Here is a 15,024-nt window from a genome sequence, read left to right as displayed (position 1 = left end):
AAAAAAACTGATATTACTTTTTGCACGTTTTATTGGTCACAGCATCTTCACTAAATTATTTTCATGCTTTCAGCAACTTTTTTTAAATTAAAATGCGTAAAAATGCAGTGTCTTAAATGCTGCTTTTCGGATGTCATCGTATTCATTATTGTTTTGTTGCTCACATTTCGCCAAGGCATATGGTGCTTTGAAAATGTAGAGATCCACACTTACGAATCTCAAAAGGGCAGGAAAATATGTAATCTTAAAACAGAGTTATAAGGCATCGAATGTAAAGGCGCCGAATTAATTTACACACCTAATTATAAATAAAACAGTCTCGTCCAGTTTTACATTTATGTTAGTAAAATTATGCAAGTAATTTCAATCGCGTTAAAATGTATTTTCTACGTTGATAGGGCGCAGATATTCTGCGTAAAGCTGGAGGTTTACACAAATTTATGAATTGGAAAAGGGCTTTGTTAACGGACTCGGGTGGTTTCCAAATGGTTTCATTATTAGAGCTAGCTGAGATAACAGAAGAAGGTGTCAAGTTTAAATCACCATACAATGGTACTACATATAGTCAGATATATTTTTGAATACACTTAAATATAATTTACATGGTATAGTTAAACTGGCTCACAATAACGTTTTGTACAGAATCTGAATGCATGTTGACACCCGAACATTCCATTCAAATTCAAAATGCAATTGGAGCTGACATAATCATGCAGCTCGATGATGTCGTTAAAAGTACTTTAACCGGACAAAGAGTGGAGGAAGCAATGCATAGGTATAATTATTTGTATAATATTACACATATTTTCTAAATAATATGTTATCTAAGCATATTACCTAATTTGAACAATTAAGTATTATTTAATTTTAATGTAATAAACCACATAGAACGATACGTTGGCTGGACCGTTGTTTGTTAGCACATGAAAGACCAGATGAGCAAAGTATATTTCCAATTGTACAGGGTGGTCTCGATCCTGAATTACGATCTGAATGCGCACGCCAATTGATTAAGCGAGAGGTGAACGGGTATGCTGTAGGAGGTTTGAGGTAGGTGCCAGATTATTTATCGATACACATAGCTAATAAATAAGGATTTTATATAATACATAATTATTGAAATCTTATATAACAATAGGGATTTTTATTATGATTTCAGTGGTGGTGAGAGCAAGGATGATTTTTGGAGAATGGTCCACCTATCAACGAATATCCTTCCGAAGAATAAACCGCGGTACCTCATGGGTGTTGGATTTGCAGTGGATCTAATTGTATGCAGTGCATTAGGTATTGATATGTATGATTGCGTATTCCCGACGAGAACCGCTGTAAGTACTTCATCTTCATAAATACATACTTGAGTGCGCGAAATATGAAAATTTTAAAACGTTAAACTATTATTTTTTCAGAGATTTGGTTGCGCGCTGGTAAAAACGGGACAGCTCAGTCTGAGGCAGGCGCAATATAAGAAAGACTCGAGACCGATAGACGAGTCGTGCGAGTGTAGTACTTGCAAGACTTACACACGTGCTTATCTGCATCAAATCGCAACTGTGGAGACGGTATCGTGTCATCTATTAACCGTTCACAATATTGCATTCCAAATGAGACTCATGCGAGACATCAGACACAGTATAAAAGAGCAAAGATTCCCTAAATTCATACAGGACTATATGTCGACAGTTTATCCCAATAAAGATTATCCAACGTGGATAATCAACGCATTAGGGGCTGTCAGTGTTACTCTATTATAAAACTAGAATTTGTATTGAGCCTACTGTGCTACACACCCTTCCCTATTTACAATTTTATAGAATTTTTATCCATACAATAATTTTTATAACTTATTTCTGAAACTTAGTTATCTTATTGTGTCAAGAGATAATGACATATCTGATTGTGAGTACTTGCAAGTTCTTATAAGTAGGTAGGCAAGAACTTAACAATCTAGTTTATCATTGGCAAAATAAATGTAGTTACACAGCACTTCTTTAGAAATTTATGAATGACACAAAGCAGTCTTCTATTATACAGACAAGTGTAGTGTACATTGATACAGAAATGTCTACAATTTTGCAAGTACATTTGCAAAAGAATACCGCTATAAATAAAATAAATAATCATATATGAGATATTTTACACTTTTCATTCTGAAACTTTTTCCCTTTGCATATCTTCGAGCATATCTTACTGGAGATGGTAGAGAATAAGACACACAAATACGAATATTATAGCTTCATCACATAAAATCATCCGAATCATATCCACTGGTTTCCGTGTTTGAAGTCATGTTGGATGTATTAAACAGGGAATTGTAACTTCTATAAAAAGTAATAATTTTTTAATTATATCAAATTTATATTCCATAACTGATATTATTTATACTACAGCATTGTCATAAAATAATTATTTACCTTATCTCTGCTTCTTCCTGACGTCGCTTTTCCTCTGCCTTTTCTTTCTCTTTTTGTTCCCTCAAGAGTTTCTTCTTGTCTTCTCGTTCGTTTCTATCTCTTTGCTCTCTCTCAGCACACAAGTTTACTTGCTCCGAACGTTTCGTCTTATTAAGGCGATTCACGATAGTGTTCACTCGTTTAGCAACATGAATTTTACGAACGTCTTTGTCCTTGTGAAAGCCAACCTGACCGACCTCCATACCTTGCGTCTTTTTCAAATTCGACCACATTGTGTATACAACATCAATGTCATTCATTTTGTTCCCTTCAATGCTGTTTGCTTTTACCAATTGTGCGGCATCTTCTAATACAGTACTGGGAATATCGTCTATCGTCTGACCCTATAATTTAAAAAAAAAAAAACTAATTTCGTATCATTTTTTGAATGTCAAAACAAGCAATAGATCTCTAAATGATAATCAAATCACATGTCGAAGTCGAAGATACACATGGGCAGACGAATACTTATCGACATGAAACCATACATCTTCCGGCCAGCCCCATTTAATAAGATCCTCATCTACAAGTAAAATTCAAACAAATCACATATTAGATTTAGCGCGAGTTTTTAATTACGAATAATTACAGACGGATTTTCTACTTACTTTCGTGTTTGTCAATCCCCATAAACAATGTGATGGATGGTTGCACAACTGCAATTCAAGATTATGTGATTATTAGTCCGGTCTCTCAATGATAACAAAATATCATTAATAGCTTGAGATAATGTGATTCTTCATCTATTAAAAGTAAAGACAACGTTTTAGGAAAGCGAAAATTACCTTCACTCGTGAAATAGTAAACCATTATTGACGGAAATTTCGAATAAAACACGTGCAACAGAGTCAGCTGTCAAAAACACTTTTGTAACACCGATAATAACGCTGTCGCACATTAAGCCGCAATTTCATGCGAGCGAAGAAAAGAGCGGGCCGTATTCTGTTCCGCTAAAATCCGCTTACCGACAATTGTCGGTGTCGTTGCGCAGCTTTTACACGATATGAAAAACCTGCGCAACGACACTTATCAAACCGACAGTTGTCGGTAGGCAGGGACCGTATTCTCGAACCTGCCTTAATTATTATTTCGTATGCGACTTTCTATTTGAAAAGCATTGAATTTCGCATGCGAGTTTCATGAAAACGATTCGAGAATAGGGCCCCAGGAACGGAATACGGGCCCCCTGGTTTTTCATATCGTGTAAAAGCTGCGCAACGACACCGACAATTGTCGGTAAGTGGATTTTAGCGGAACAGAATACGGCCCCTGGGCTGCGTTCAAAAATTCAACCTGGGTTAAGCGGGGAGCACACACTTTTGCATAATGCATAATACGTAAGCACAGTATATACAGTAGCGCAACTCTCCCGATTTCAGCGTGGATGAAAATGAACTGCACATGCGCGTGCGAGGTATGTAACCAATCAGAGCACTGATATTCTGTCTCACTTCTGCTCACTTCCTCTCTGTATTTTCGCTCTCTGTCAGCACCGTTGAGATGCTCCATGCAGGGCAGGACCTTTAAATGGCCGTTCAGTAGAAAGTGGCGGCAACGGACATCTGATGTGATCTGATGCAAGAAATAATAAAGTGATAAAGTGGTGAAGTGATAAGTCCTCAGTGAATAGTGTACAGATGTTTAGTAAACGGTGCAAGAAAACCGAGAACAAATTATTTTCCTTACGGAGAATAGTTAATCTGTACAAAAATTGTACAGATTCTCGATTCTCTTATAAAGGAAAAGCACTTTGGTCTTAGCTTTGTTGCAGGTATTTGTGAAGAAATCTTGAGAGAGGGAAAATCTGGAAGAAAAAAATGGCCCATCAATCAAGCGCGTGGTGTGTTGTTCTGGAATGCAACAAAAATATTGTGGAAAAACGACATTTTTTTCGGTTTCCAAAGGAACATGAAAGGTATAATAATTTTATTTTATTAATTAATTATTATTTTTTAAAATATAAGTATAAATTTACATATTATAAAATACTATTTTGATATTTTTAAACGTATGTATATTATTATGAGCATGCATATGTATATATTATTACAATATTTCTTTACATTTACAAATTTGAATAATATTTACAGATGGTTGCAATGGATACGTGCTTGTGAAAGATTATATTTGGAAGCAATAGGTGCAGAATGGCCATCGCAATTATCGATTGTGCCACTTACATTTTGAAGAAAAGTGGTACAAGATAAGTAAGAGTAAAGCTCATCTTCAACTAGATGCTGTACCAACAATATTTTTTGGAAGAAAGTAAGCCCATACACATCTTATAATGTATAATCTTTTCTATTCTAAATATAATGTGGTTTTTTATATTCAATAGTATATTGTATATTAAACAATATCAAACAATATTTTTGATAATATAATACATATTATAATTAATGATATTGCATATAATTTATAGCAATGCATGTATTACAACATCAGCAAATGAAAAGATGGATGAAGAGCTACCTGAAAAAGAAAATCTTTATATTTTACAACAAGAGGAAACAAATAGGTACTTAAATATTTGAAAATGTATTTATCTTTCTATTATAGATAGTATTTTGTTCTTATAATTAACTTTTTTAGACATTTTTTATTTAGCAATAAAAAGTAATATTACACTAAAATGGTATGTTTCAGTGACTCACAGTCGAAATCATTCCCGCCTATAACAGAGCAGATGCCAAAATGTGATAAAGATGTCCATATTATTGCTAAGCCGTACGTATTTGTATTTACATTATAATACATACATATGTGTTTTTATAATATATTATTTCTTTTATACAGTTTTTTATAATCAGTCTGTAGATTTTGATTTAAACTTACAACTTATTACAGTCCATTTTATGTTTCTTTTCTTTTAAAAATTGCATTCTGCATTTAATATAACAAGACATAGATAATATTACGTGAGAGTAATTGTATTTATAAAAACATTTGTCTTATTTTAACATGTCTGCATATACATATAAGGAACACATGAAAAAATATATAAGATAATTTTAAATAAATAAGGTTATCAATACCATATCTATTTAATTTTAATATTCAAATATAAGTTTTTTAAGAATTTATAATAAATATTTGGTTTATTTTATTTTTATATTTTTTCGTTATTGACATTTCTAAAATTGTAATTAATACTTCAACTTTCTTTCTACAGGTTTACTATCTGTTTTTTGCTATAATATATGTATATGTTATGTATAGAAGCACGTCCAGCAGCACAATAAGTAAAGAAGAAAGTCCACGGAAGAAAAAATTGCAACAACGCATTGTACGATTACAAGGGAGAGTAAAAACACTGGACGAAAGAATCAGACGGCTTCAGAAGAAAGTGAAGATTTTAACTGTAAGGAAGAAGAAAGCAGAAAAAGAGAATCTTAAGGACCATGAGATTCTACGTGTCTACAGATTAGGCTGTAAGTTTTTTTCTCCGACTTTCGCACGATTGTTATCTGCCCAAATTGATGCACAATTTAAAAGCAAACGTGGAAGACGGTATAGTTCCGAATTTAAACAATTTGCTTTAGGTATATACTTTCTAAGTCCGCGATGTTATAAAGAACTTCAAAAAGAATTAGCATTAACTGCCATACGCAGTCTACATAAGTTTACACAAACGTGGCAAATTAAACCCGGTATATAAATGATAAAATTTTTGATGTGTTAGCTGTAAAGTTAAATTCATTGCCACTATTAGAACGTCATTGCATTTTGTGCATAGATGAAATGAGTCTACAAGCTCATTTATTTTACAATGTTTCACAAGATGAAATAATTGGTTTTCAAGATACCGGTAATGATCAGAAAGAACCGTTACCTGCAAAAAGTGTTTTAGTTATTATGGCACGTAGCATTGAAGGTAATTGGAAACTTCCCCTTTGCTTTTGTTTTGTCGAGAATGCATGTAAATTTAATGTATTGAAACCTACTCTATTTGATGTTATACGTAAATTACAACATTGCGGTGCTACTGTGCATGCTTTAATTTCGGACATGGGATCTAACTTTACACAACTATCCCGAGAATTAGGTATTTCTGTACAAAATTCAATCTTTTTAGTTGACGGACATGAGGTACTATATATATTCGATACTCCGCATTTAATGAAAAGAACTCGTGATAATTTGTTGAAACATAATATACAATTTGGAAATAACAAAGTTGCTTCATGGGATGATATTATTGAATTTTATAACAGAGACAGTAAACAGTGGATAAAATTGGCCCCAAAGTTAACTCAAAAGCATATCGAGCCAAGTAATTTTGATAAAATGAGAGTACCATACGCTGTTCAAGTTCTCAGTAATCGTATGTGTGCAGGTATGTGCACTTACTTGTCCTTGGGCCTTCTTCCAAGTGCAGCAGTTGGAACAATAGATTTTATCGACCATTTTGATAAATTATTCGATATTTTAAATTCTTTCACTTTAAATAGTCCAAAGGAATATGCGCAAGTATTTACAGGAAGCGAAAAACAAACTGAATTTTTAGAAGAAATGTTATGTTTTTTAAAAACTATTAAGGTAATTAATGACAAAGGATCTCGTGTATAAGTTCAATGCTTCGAATGTTGGCAAATATAACTATCAACAGCATGATGCAACTTTGGGAAAAATTAAAATGTCATAATTTTCCACATATTCGGACACAAAGAATCAATCAAGATTGCTTAAAAAATTTCTTTGGCTGTGTTAGACAACAAGGCGGTAATTGTGTAAATCCGACACTGATACAATTTAGTCGTGCCTTTAAAAAATTATTTAGTATGAAGATGTTACAACATTCAGATACGCAAAATTGTGCTGCGGATAATGATCGCATGTTAAGTTTAGTTGGTATGTCAGGTTATTCGAATCCGTCTACTTCCTCAGAATTTATTTCATCTACGGCACGTGTAATTTTAGATATTCCTAATCACGATTATTATAACATGGAACTACCAGAAGTAAATGCCTTTAAAAATATGTTTGCGGATATTTAATAAAAAAGTGTACAAAAATGCATACGTGTGAAGCGTGTACAGATTATGTAAATGAAAATATGACTGTTTTAGATGATACTGCTTTGTATTGTTCTTTCCGTGCTTACAATCCAGAGGAAAATTCTTTTGGAAAATTAAATTTACCAAGTAATAATTTTTGTGCTTATATCCATCAATTAGAGGAAATATTTGTGAAAACGTTTGAAAGTAATTGCTTTAAAAAAAACATTGGTATATATTTATTTCAACTTGCACAGAATGTAACTTTTGAAGCGCCGTGTCCACATTTCCCAACAATTTCTTTAATAAAATTATTTTTCCGTATGCGCATTTATTATACTTTAAAACAACATAATAAGGCATGTAAACGTATTCGTAAAAGAAACAGAAAACTTTTGAATATTTTACATTTATAAGTCTTTTCTTTCATATATAATATATATTCCCTGCCAAAAATGACCGATTGAATCCGATTAAAAATTTTGAATCCGCATGAATCTGGATTCTTGATCCGGAAATCACGGATTTATAACGATTACACCGACTGAAAACGATTGAAACGGATTGGTATTCAAGGATGTAATTTTAATCGGATTCTATCGATTTGAATTGTTATGATTTTATAACAATTACACTGATTGAAAACGATTGGAACGGATTGGTATTCAAAGATGTAATTTCAATCGGTTCTTATCGGTTTAATTCGTTATGATAAAAAAAATTATTTATTTTAAAATTTTATTATTATTTTTTAACTAAATTTGTTTCTTAAGATGCAGTCTATGATTATAAATATTTTCTCGTATTTGAAAAACACTTACCTTGGTGGAATTCGAACTCGGGACCTCTGCATCGTGAGCTAACTGCCTTACGTGGTAGACTACTTCTTAATTTGATGTAAGCGTTATATATAGTCTACATATATCACAACCCCAGCGCAAATATATATATTTTCAAAAATCATCTAAAAAAACAAATTCAGTTTAAAAAGAGTAATAAATTGAATTGGATATATAATATAATAGAATTTTTTAATGTCGGGTGAATGTCAAAAACCAGTGCTGGATCATAATGAAATTTTGTGTTCGTAAATATATTCGTAAATAATCGGGGCCTTATGTTATGTAAGGCCATCTCTAACAAATTTCTACACGGAAACAACTAAACACGCGGGAAGCGGGAAGAGGGAAGGCGATTTCACTTCAAGTTCAGTGAAGTTTGGAGTGACAACTTCACTCTAACGACTTCACTTTAAAAATCAGAGTGAAACTCTACTCTTTTTACCTTAGAGTTAATAAATTTACTCTATTGGAGCGAATATTCCTCTTTTTGAGTGAACTGGTCAGTAACTCCATGATTAGAGTGAAAATTTCACTCCAACAAATTTAGAGAAAAAACGATTAAAACGGATTAGTATTCAACAATGTAATTTTAATCGGTTTCTATCGGTTTGAATCGTTATATAACGATTAAACCGATTGGAAACGATTGAAACGAATTCGTACTCAAGGATGTAATTGCACTCGTTTTCTATCGGTTTGAATCAGTCTTAGTCAATCGTTTAAATTGTTATTATGATTTCGTGAACCCTGAAATCACGAAATTATAATGATTTAAACGGATTTTCACTAACGTACCTAAAGATCTGGTTTTAAAAGCGATTGAAGAGAGATGGAATTACATCACTACAAAAACTGATCTCAGCCTTCTACAATTCTTGAGTGCTGTAGACTTGATCCTTAGTTCTACTTGTTTTATGTTCAACGGCCAATTTTATGAACAGATCTTCGGAAGCCCGATGGGGTCTCCCCTCTCTCCCATCTTAGCTGACATGGTCATGAAGGATTTAGAGAAACATTGTATACAGCGGCTCAGTTTCAGGATATTCTTTTTTAAACGATATGTAGATGATATTTTCGCGGTTGTTCCCAGGTCGGGTATTGGTGAATTATTAGACAGTTTCAACAATTACCACGATAGATTAAAATTCACTTATGAAATGGAAAGCAATGGTAAATTGAGTTTCCTTGATACCACGGTCATCCGCGAGGGAGGCGCATTGCTCACGAATTGGTTCCGTAAACCAACTTTCTCGGGCCGGTATATAAATAATTTTTCAAGCCATCCTATGAAATATAAAATTAACATCGTAAGGAATTTGGTTGATCGGGCGATTCTTTTGTCCGACGCGCGGTTTCACAAGTCTAATATTAGTAAAATAAAAAAGATCCTTATTAATAATTGTTACCCGAAGAAAATTGTTGATAAATATGTCAATGTCCGACTTGGTGAATTGCGAAATCGTAACAACAATGATCCTGTCAGTAACGAAGTGGCCCAAGATCCTCGAAGGTGCATTACTGTACCTTACATAAAGGGTCTTAGCGAGAATGTTAGCCGTACAATGCGAGACATGAACTTTAGAGTTCTTCACACCATCCCGAAGAGATTAGACTGTGTCATTAGAAAGGGCAAGGACGGGTTGCCGAATCTCAGCCAGACAGAGTTAGTTTATAAGATTGATTGTGCAAATTGTGATGCAGTATATATTGGCCAGACAAAAAGGCATTTAGAAACACGCATCAAAGAACATCGATGTGATATCAAGAAAAATGTAGATAATCATTCGGTTGTGAGCAAACACCGTCTTGCACACAATCATGATTTTAAGTGGCAGCATCCAAAAATTTTATACAAAGAAAAACATTTCAAAAAAAGAGAAATATCGGAAATGTTTTTCATTAAAAAACATGATTGCACAATCAATTTACAAAACGATACTGAGAGCCTGCCATCTATTTATAACCGTGTCATTGGTATTACTTAGTCGGCCCTGTATATTTGGTTCTGCTCGTTTTTCCCACCAGAGCACCTTTTGCTATCCGCGGATTACGGTTGACAATTTCATTTCGCTTTGACTGTCTTACTGTTCAGACGTTGTGCCTCGATATGGCTTGTGACGTTTTGATCTCACCGTTTGTTTTGGAACGCATAAGAATTGTAAGTTTTTAACTGATTTTTACAGTGTTAATTAATTTATTGTTTTTGACCAGCGCGATATTATGACGATTTTGTATAGTTTTTTATTGTTAAATGTATTATTTTGTCTTTTGTTTAGTTTTGCGTTTGTCTTGACGTTGTCAGGTCACCACGTCAACGATGCATGTAAATTTGTTATGCGGATCGGTGTAATCTAAAGCACTTGATAAGGACCGGAATTCGGTCGAAACGTTGTGCAATTTGGTTTCAATTGGCCAGTTGGGTCGAAAATAAAACGACTTATTTTAAACGGATTGACTGACCGATTCAAACTGATAGAATCCGTGAATTCCGGATATATAAACAGGATTATTTACTACTTTATTGTAATTCCATTCTTTGTACCACAAATTTATTACAATGTGCAGTATTTATTTAACCCTTTGAGAAAACACCTTTTTTTTTATTCACGGAGAACACTCTGGGTCAATCTGACTCTACATACACACTTTGATCGTCCACCATTTTAAATTGACGAGTGCGATTAGCTTGAAAAAATTCCCAGATGTACTTGGAACATTGTTAAATCAATTGATATAAATAAAAAATGTTATTGGAATTATTTACATATTTTAAAAAATTCAAAAAGAATTTTAAAAAATTTTTCTTTTTAAATTTTTTAAAATATGTAAATAATTTCAACGGCACTTTTTATTTATATCAATTGATTTAACAATGTTCCAAGTACATCTGGGAATTTTTTCAAGCTGATCGCACTCGTCAATTTAAAATGGTGGACGATCAAAATGTGTGTAAAGTCAGATTAACAGTGTTCTTTAAAAAAAAAAAAAAAGTTTTTTACAAAAAAATTTTTATTTTTTTATGTTTAATATTTTTAAATGTTTTTTGGCAAAAAAAAGAAAGAAGAGTTAAATTGACCCTGTGTGTTCTCGAAGGGTTAAATAAAAACATTTTACAGTTTTGCAAATATAGTACTCATGATTTTATTAAAAGAAAATCCTGTAGTAAAAACTCTATTACGTAAAAATTATGTGTTATATACAATTTTAATGATTAAAGCGGATTTAATCCGATTCACATAGCTATTTTCCCCAATTTAAATGGATTAAGCGCAGATACGATTAAAACCGATTGAGTAGAATTCAGATGAATCCGGAAATATCGCATTAAATCCGATTCCGGTGTTGTATTAAAATTTCACGATTGATGCGGATTCAATACGATTCATGTGGTCATTTTATTTACCCGATTAAAATGGATTAGGATTAATACGATTGAAACCGATTCAGTCGGATTCAGATAAATCCGGAAATATTGCATTAAATCCGATTTCGGGGTTGTATTAAAATTTTACGATTGATGCGGATTCAACACGATTCATGTGCTCACTTTATTCATCCGATTAAAATGGATGTGCATTAATACGATTGAAACTGATAACGACGGATTCAGATCAATCCGGAAATGCCGAATTAAAAACGATTCCAATTGATTTGTTATTAGAACCGATTCACTTCCAATCGGGCATCCGATTAACCGGATTGAAAATGCATTCATTCCGTTTCAATTTCACCAAATTTAATACGGAACCAATCAGATTTAATCGGTCATTTTCAGCAGGGTCTCTCGTTGAGCGGTTGGCGTCTTCCGGCGCTTCGCGCGCTTGTTCTCTAGATCCTTCGTTCTCTCTGACAATGAGTTATGCGTATCGCACCACGCCGATTCAGGCTTAGCTATCATTATTTTTCTTTTGCGTGCGTGCAATCTACTTAATTTAGTATGTAGAATAAAGTACGTTGTTTTCTCCACAAGTCGTGTACCTGCATTATTTGTTTACCAAGATAACACTGCTAGAAGATCCTGAGATCATTTTAACAGGTTATGGGCCCAGGCCACGCCTTGAAGAAAAACGGTAACAAGTAAGCTACAACGATAAGTGCACTGTACAGACATGGGAGACTCAATTGACTTGAGAAGCATAACGAAGTTCAATGGAACTAACTATCAGGCATGAAAGTTCCAACTATCAGCTATATTTGTCGCAAACGGACTCACAAATATAGTCAACGGCTCAAATGAGAGAACGACTGCCAATGCAAATGAATGGGACAAATCTAACGCAAAAGCAATGGTGATCATCTCCTCTACCGTAGAATCCTCACAGCTCGAGTATCTCTTAACCTGCGAGAAGGCATCTGATATGTGGAAGCGACTCAGCGCGATTCACGAACAGAAGAGTGATTCGAACAAATTACTCTTGATGACGAGGTTTCACGACTACAGAATGGCATCGAATGATAATGTTGCACAACACATTGCGAAGATCGAGAATATGGCACGCCAGCTAAAAGATCTTGGTGAGAACGTTTCAGATATAACTATCATGGCTAAAATTCTTGGCAGCCTACCCTCAAAATTTAGTGCATTCGTTACAGCTTGGGACAGCGTTGCCGCGGATCACCAAACTCTTCAAGCCCTGACAGAACGTCTTATCAAAGAAGAAGGGAGGCTGACGGCAACAGATGAAATAAGCAGTGCGCTCGCAGCCGTGAATGTAAAGTCAGAACGAGAAAAACAGAAAAAGACGATGGACAAGAAAGCACAAAATCCCAAGAAGGATGTAACATGCTACTACTGTCAAAAGCGTGGACACATTGCCAAGGAGTGTCGCAAAAGAATGAGAGACACAGGAAATCGAGACAACGCTAAATCATCAAAGGGAAACGACGATGCAACCAATGTCAGTGCATTTCTTGGAGAAGCTGTAGAGGTAGTTTCGACCATCACGAAGGAGGACGTTTGGTTACTCGACAGTGGCGCGTCGAAGCATCCCAGATAACAAAATGCCCGCAAAATGAGCTCACGACGCGTGCACGTCGTGCAAATAATTTACACGGCGTGCACTCACGGTGCTAGACAGATGCGTCCTCAAATGATGCTCATATGACTCGCACGCGTGAGTGCCGCATGCATGCGGGTCATATGAGCATCAATTGCTCTCACCTTGTACCCTATCTACTTTTTAATATAAATCTAATATATGTACTGTTACAGTTATAAAAACGTTAAATTAAAGAAGACCAAATATATATTTATTTATAAACATTCTTATTTTAAAATTTGCACACACGTGAGTGCCGCATGCGTGCGGCTCATATGAGCATCAATTGCTCTCACATATATTATACATACATATATATGCTCTCAAGATATACGCTCTCTCATACATTTTATAAAGTTGAAACTCAATGAAATCATATCTCGATACGACAGCAATTAAAACCGACAAGTTTAAAGGATTCCGCACCAAACCACGGATAAATAGATCCCGGTCAAATTGGCTAAAAAAATTTAGTATGATGTAGTTTATGACGTCCTGATGAAAAGTGACTATGAGCACTAAGTCCAAAAATGGACAGTTTTCGAGTTACAGAGCGTCAAACATCGGAAAAATGGGTTCATCAGCTCATGGTAGTCCTTAATGTGTGCGGTCATGTTGGTGTGTCCTGTGTGTGTGTGTGTGTGTGTGTGTGTGTGTGCGTGCGTGCGTGCGTGCGTGCGTGCGTGCGTGCGTGCGTGCGTGCGTGCGTGCGTGCGCGCGTGCGTGCGTGCGTGCGTGCGTGCGTGCGTGCGTGCGTGCGTGCGTGCGTGCGTGCGTGCGTGCGTGCGTGCGTGCGTGCGTGCGTGCGTGCGTGCGTGCGTGCGTGCGTGCGTGCGTGCGTGCGTGCGTGCGTGCGTGCGTGCGTGCGTGCGTGCGTGCGTGCGTGCGTGCGTGCGTGCGTGCGTGCGTGCGTGCGTGCGTGCGTGCGTGCGTGCGTGCGTGCGTGCGTGCGTGCGTGCGTGCGTGCGTGCGTGCGTGCGTGCGTGCGTGCGTGCGTGCGTGCGTGCGTGCGTGCGTGCGTGCGTGCGTGCGTGCGTGCGTGCGTGCGTGCGTGCGTGCGTGCGTGCGTGCGTGCGTGCGTGCGTGCGTGCGTGCGTGCGTGCGTGCGTGCGTGCGTGCGTGCGTGCGTGCGTGCGTGCGTGCGTGGGTGCGTGCGTGCGTGCGTGTGTGCGTGCGTGCGTGCGTGCGTGCGTGCGTGCGTGCGTGCGTGCGTGCGTGCGTGCGTGCGTGCGTGCGTGCGTGCGTGCGTGCGTGCGTGCGTGCGTGCGTGCGTGCGTGCGTGCGTGCGTGCGTGTGTGTGTGTGTGAGTAGGTGTAAATAATATCACGTGCGCGCGCGCAAACACACATATATACACGCACACTCAGTCAGTCAGTCACACACACACACACACACACACACACACACACACACACACACACACACACACACACACACACACACACACACACACACACACACACACACACACACACACACACACACACACACACACACACACTAACGCGCGCGCACAGGCACACACCAACATGACCGCACACATTAAGGACTACCATGAGCCGATGAACCCATTTTTCCGATGTTTATAAATATTTAAATATATATATATATATATATATATATATATAAAATTATTTATATAAATAATCCTACTAACCTCGCGCAACTGGCGTTGATCGATTAGCTCGATCCT

General features: G+C 36.3%; 2 protein-coding genes, 1 long non-coding RNA gene and 1 pseudogene across 4 annotated transcripts in view; 2 read left to right on the top strand and 2 right to left on the bottom strand.

The window, feature by feature from the left end:
* Window positions 1–2,132, top strand: part of Tgt (tRNA-guanine transglycosylase) — a 7,945-nt gene extending 5,813 nt beyond the window's left edge. Inside the window, exons 3-7 of the mRNA XM_077401442.1 lie at window positions 399–552; window positions 643–775; window positions 889–1,050; window positions 1,160–1,328; window positions 1,410–2,132. Coding sequence (XP_077257568.1) covers window positions 399–552; window positions 643–775; window positions 889–1,050; window positions 1,160–1,328; window positions 1,410–1,754 — 963 coding nt within the window. The 3' untranslated portion in view covers window positions 1,755–2,132. The remainder of the gene's footprint in view (window positions 1–398; window positions 553–642; window positions 776–888; window positions 1,051–1,159; window positions 1,329–1,409) is intronic.
* LOC143894811 (uncharacterized) overlaps window positions 1–15,024 on the top strand; it is a 98,735-nt gene that overhangs the window by 15,809 nt on the left and 67,902 nt on the right. The gene's annotated exons all lie outside the window — the stretch shown is intronic.
* On the bottom strand, window positions 1,986–3,397 carry LOC143894809 (coiled-coil domain-containing protein 25). The gene is made up of 5 exons (XM_077401448.1): window positions 3,239–3,397; window positions 3,062–3,109; window positions 2,885–2,976; window positions 2,415–2,797; window positions 1,986–2,321 (listed from the first exon to the last, which is right to left on the bottom strand). The coding sequence occupies exons 1-5, from the start codon at window positions 3,261–3,263 to the stop codon at window positions 2,240–2,242; spliced, it is 630 nt and encodes a 209-aa protein (XP_077257574.1). The 5' UTR covers window positions 3,264–3,397; the 3' UTR covers window positions 1,986–2,239.
* LOC143894808 (uncharacterized) overlaps window positions 3,918–15,024 on the bottom strand; it is a 32,051-nt pseudogene continuing 20,944 nt past the window's right edge. Inside the window, exons 2-3 of the transcript XR_013256167.1 lie at window positions 8,272–8,414; window positions 3,918–4,025 (exon numbers count right to left, since the gene is read on the bottom strand). The product of XR_013256167.1 is annotated as an uncharacterized LOC143894808 (transcript). The remainder of the gene's footprint in view (window positions 4,026–8,271; window positions 8,415–15,024) is intronic.

The sequence above is a fragment of the Temnothorax americanus genome, unplaced genomic scaffold (genome assembly GCF_048541705.1).
Source record: "Temnothorax americanus isolate GAGA-0224 unplaced genomic scaffold, ASM4854170v1 Scaffold142, whole genome shotgun sequence".
Taxonomy (NCBI): domain Eukaryota; kingdom Metazoa; phylum Arthropoda; class Insecta; order Hymenoptera; family Formicidae; genus Temnothorax; species Temnothorax americanus.
This window is presented reverse-complemented; position numbering and strand designations above follow the sequence as displayed.

Coding starts and splice junctions, on each gene's coding strand:
- LOC143894809 (XM_077401448.1), bottom strand. CDS start 3,263: ATGGTTTACTATTTCACGAGTGAAG. Junction 2,798..2,884: donor TGTATCTTCGACTTCGACAT/GTGATTTGATTA, acceptor TTTAAATTATAG/GGTCAGACGATAGACGATAT. Junction 2,322..2,414: donor CAGGAAGAAGCAGAGATAAG/GTAAATAATTAT, acceptor TACTTTTTATAG/AAGTTACAATTCCCTGTTTA.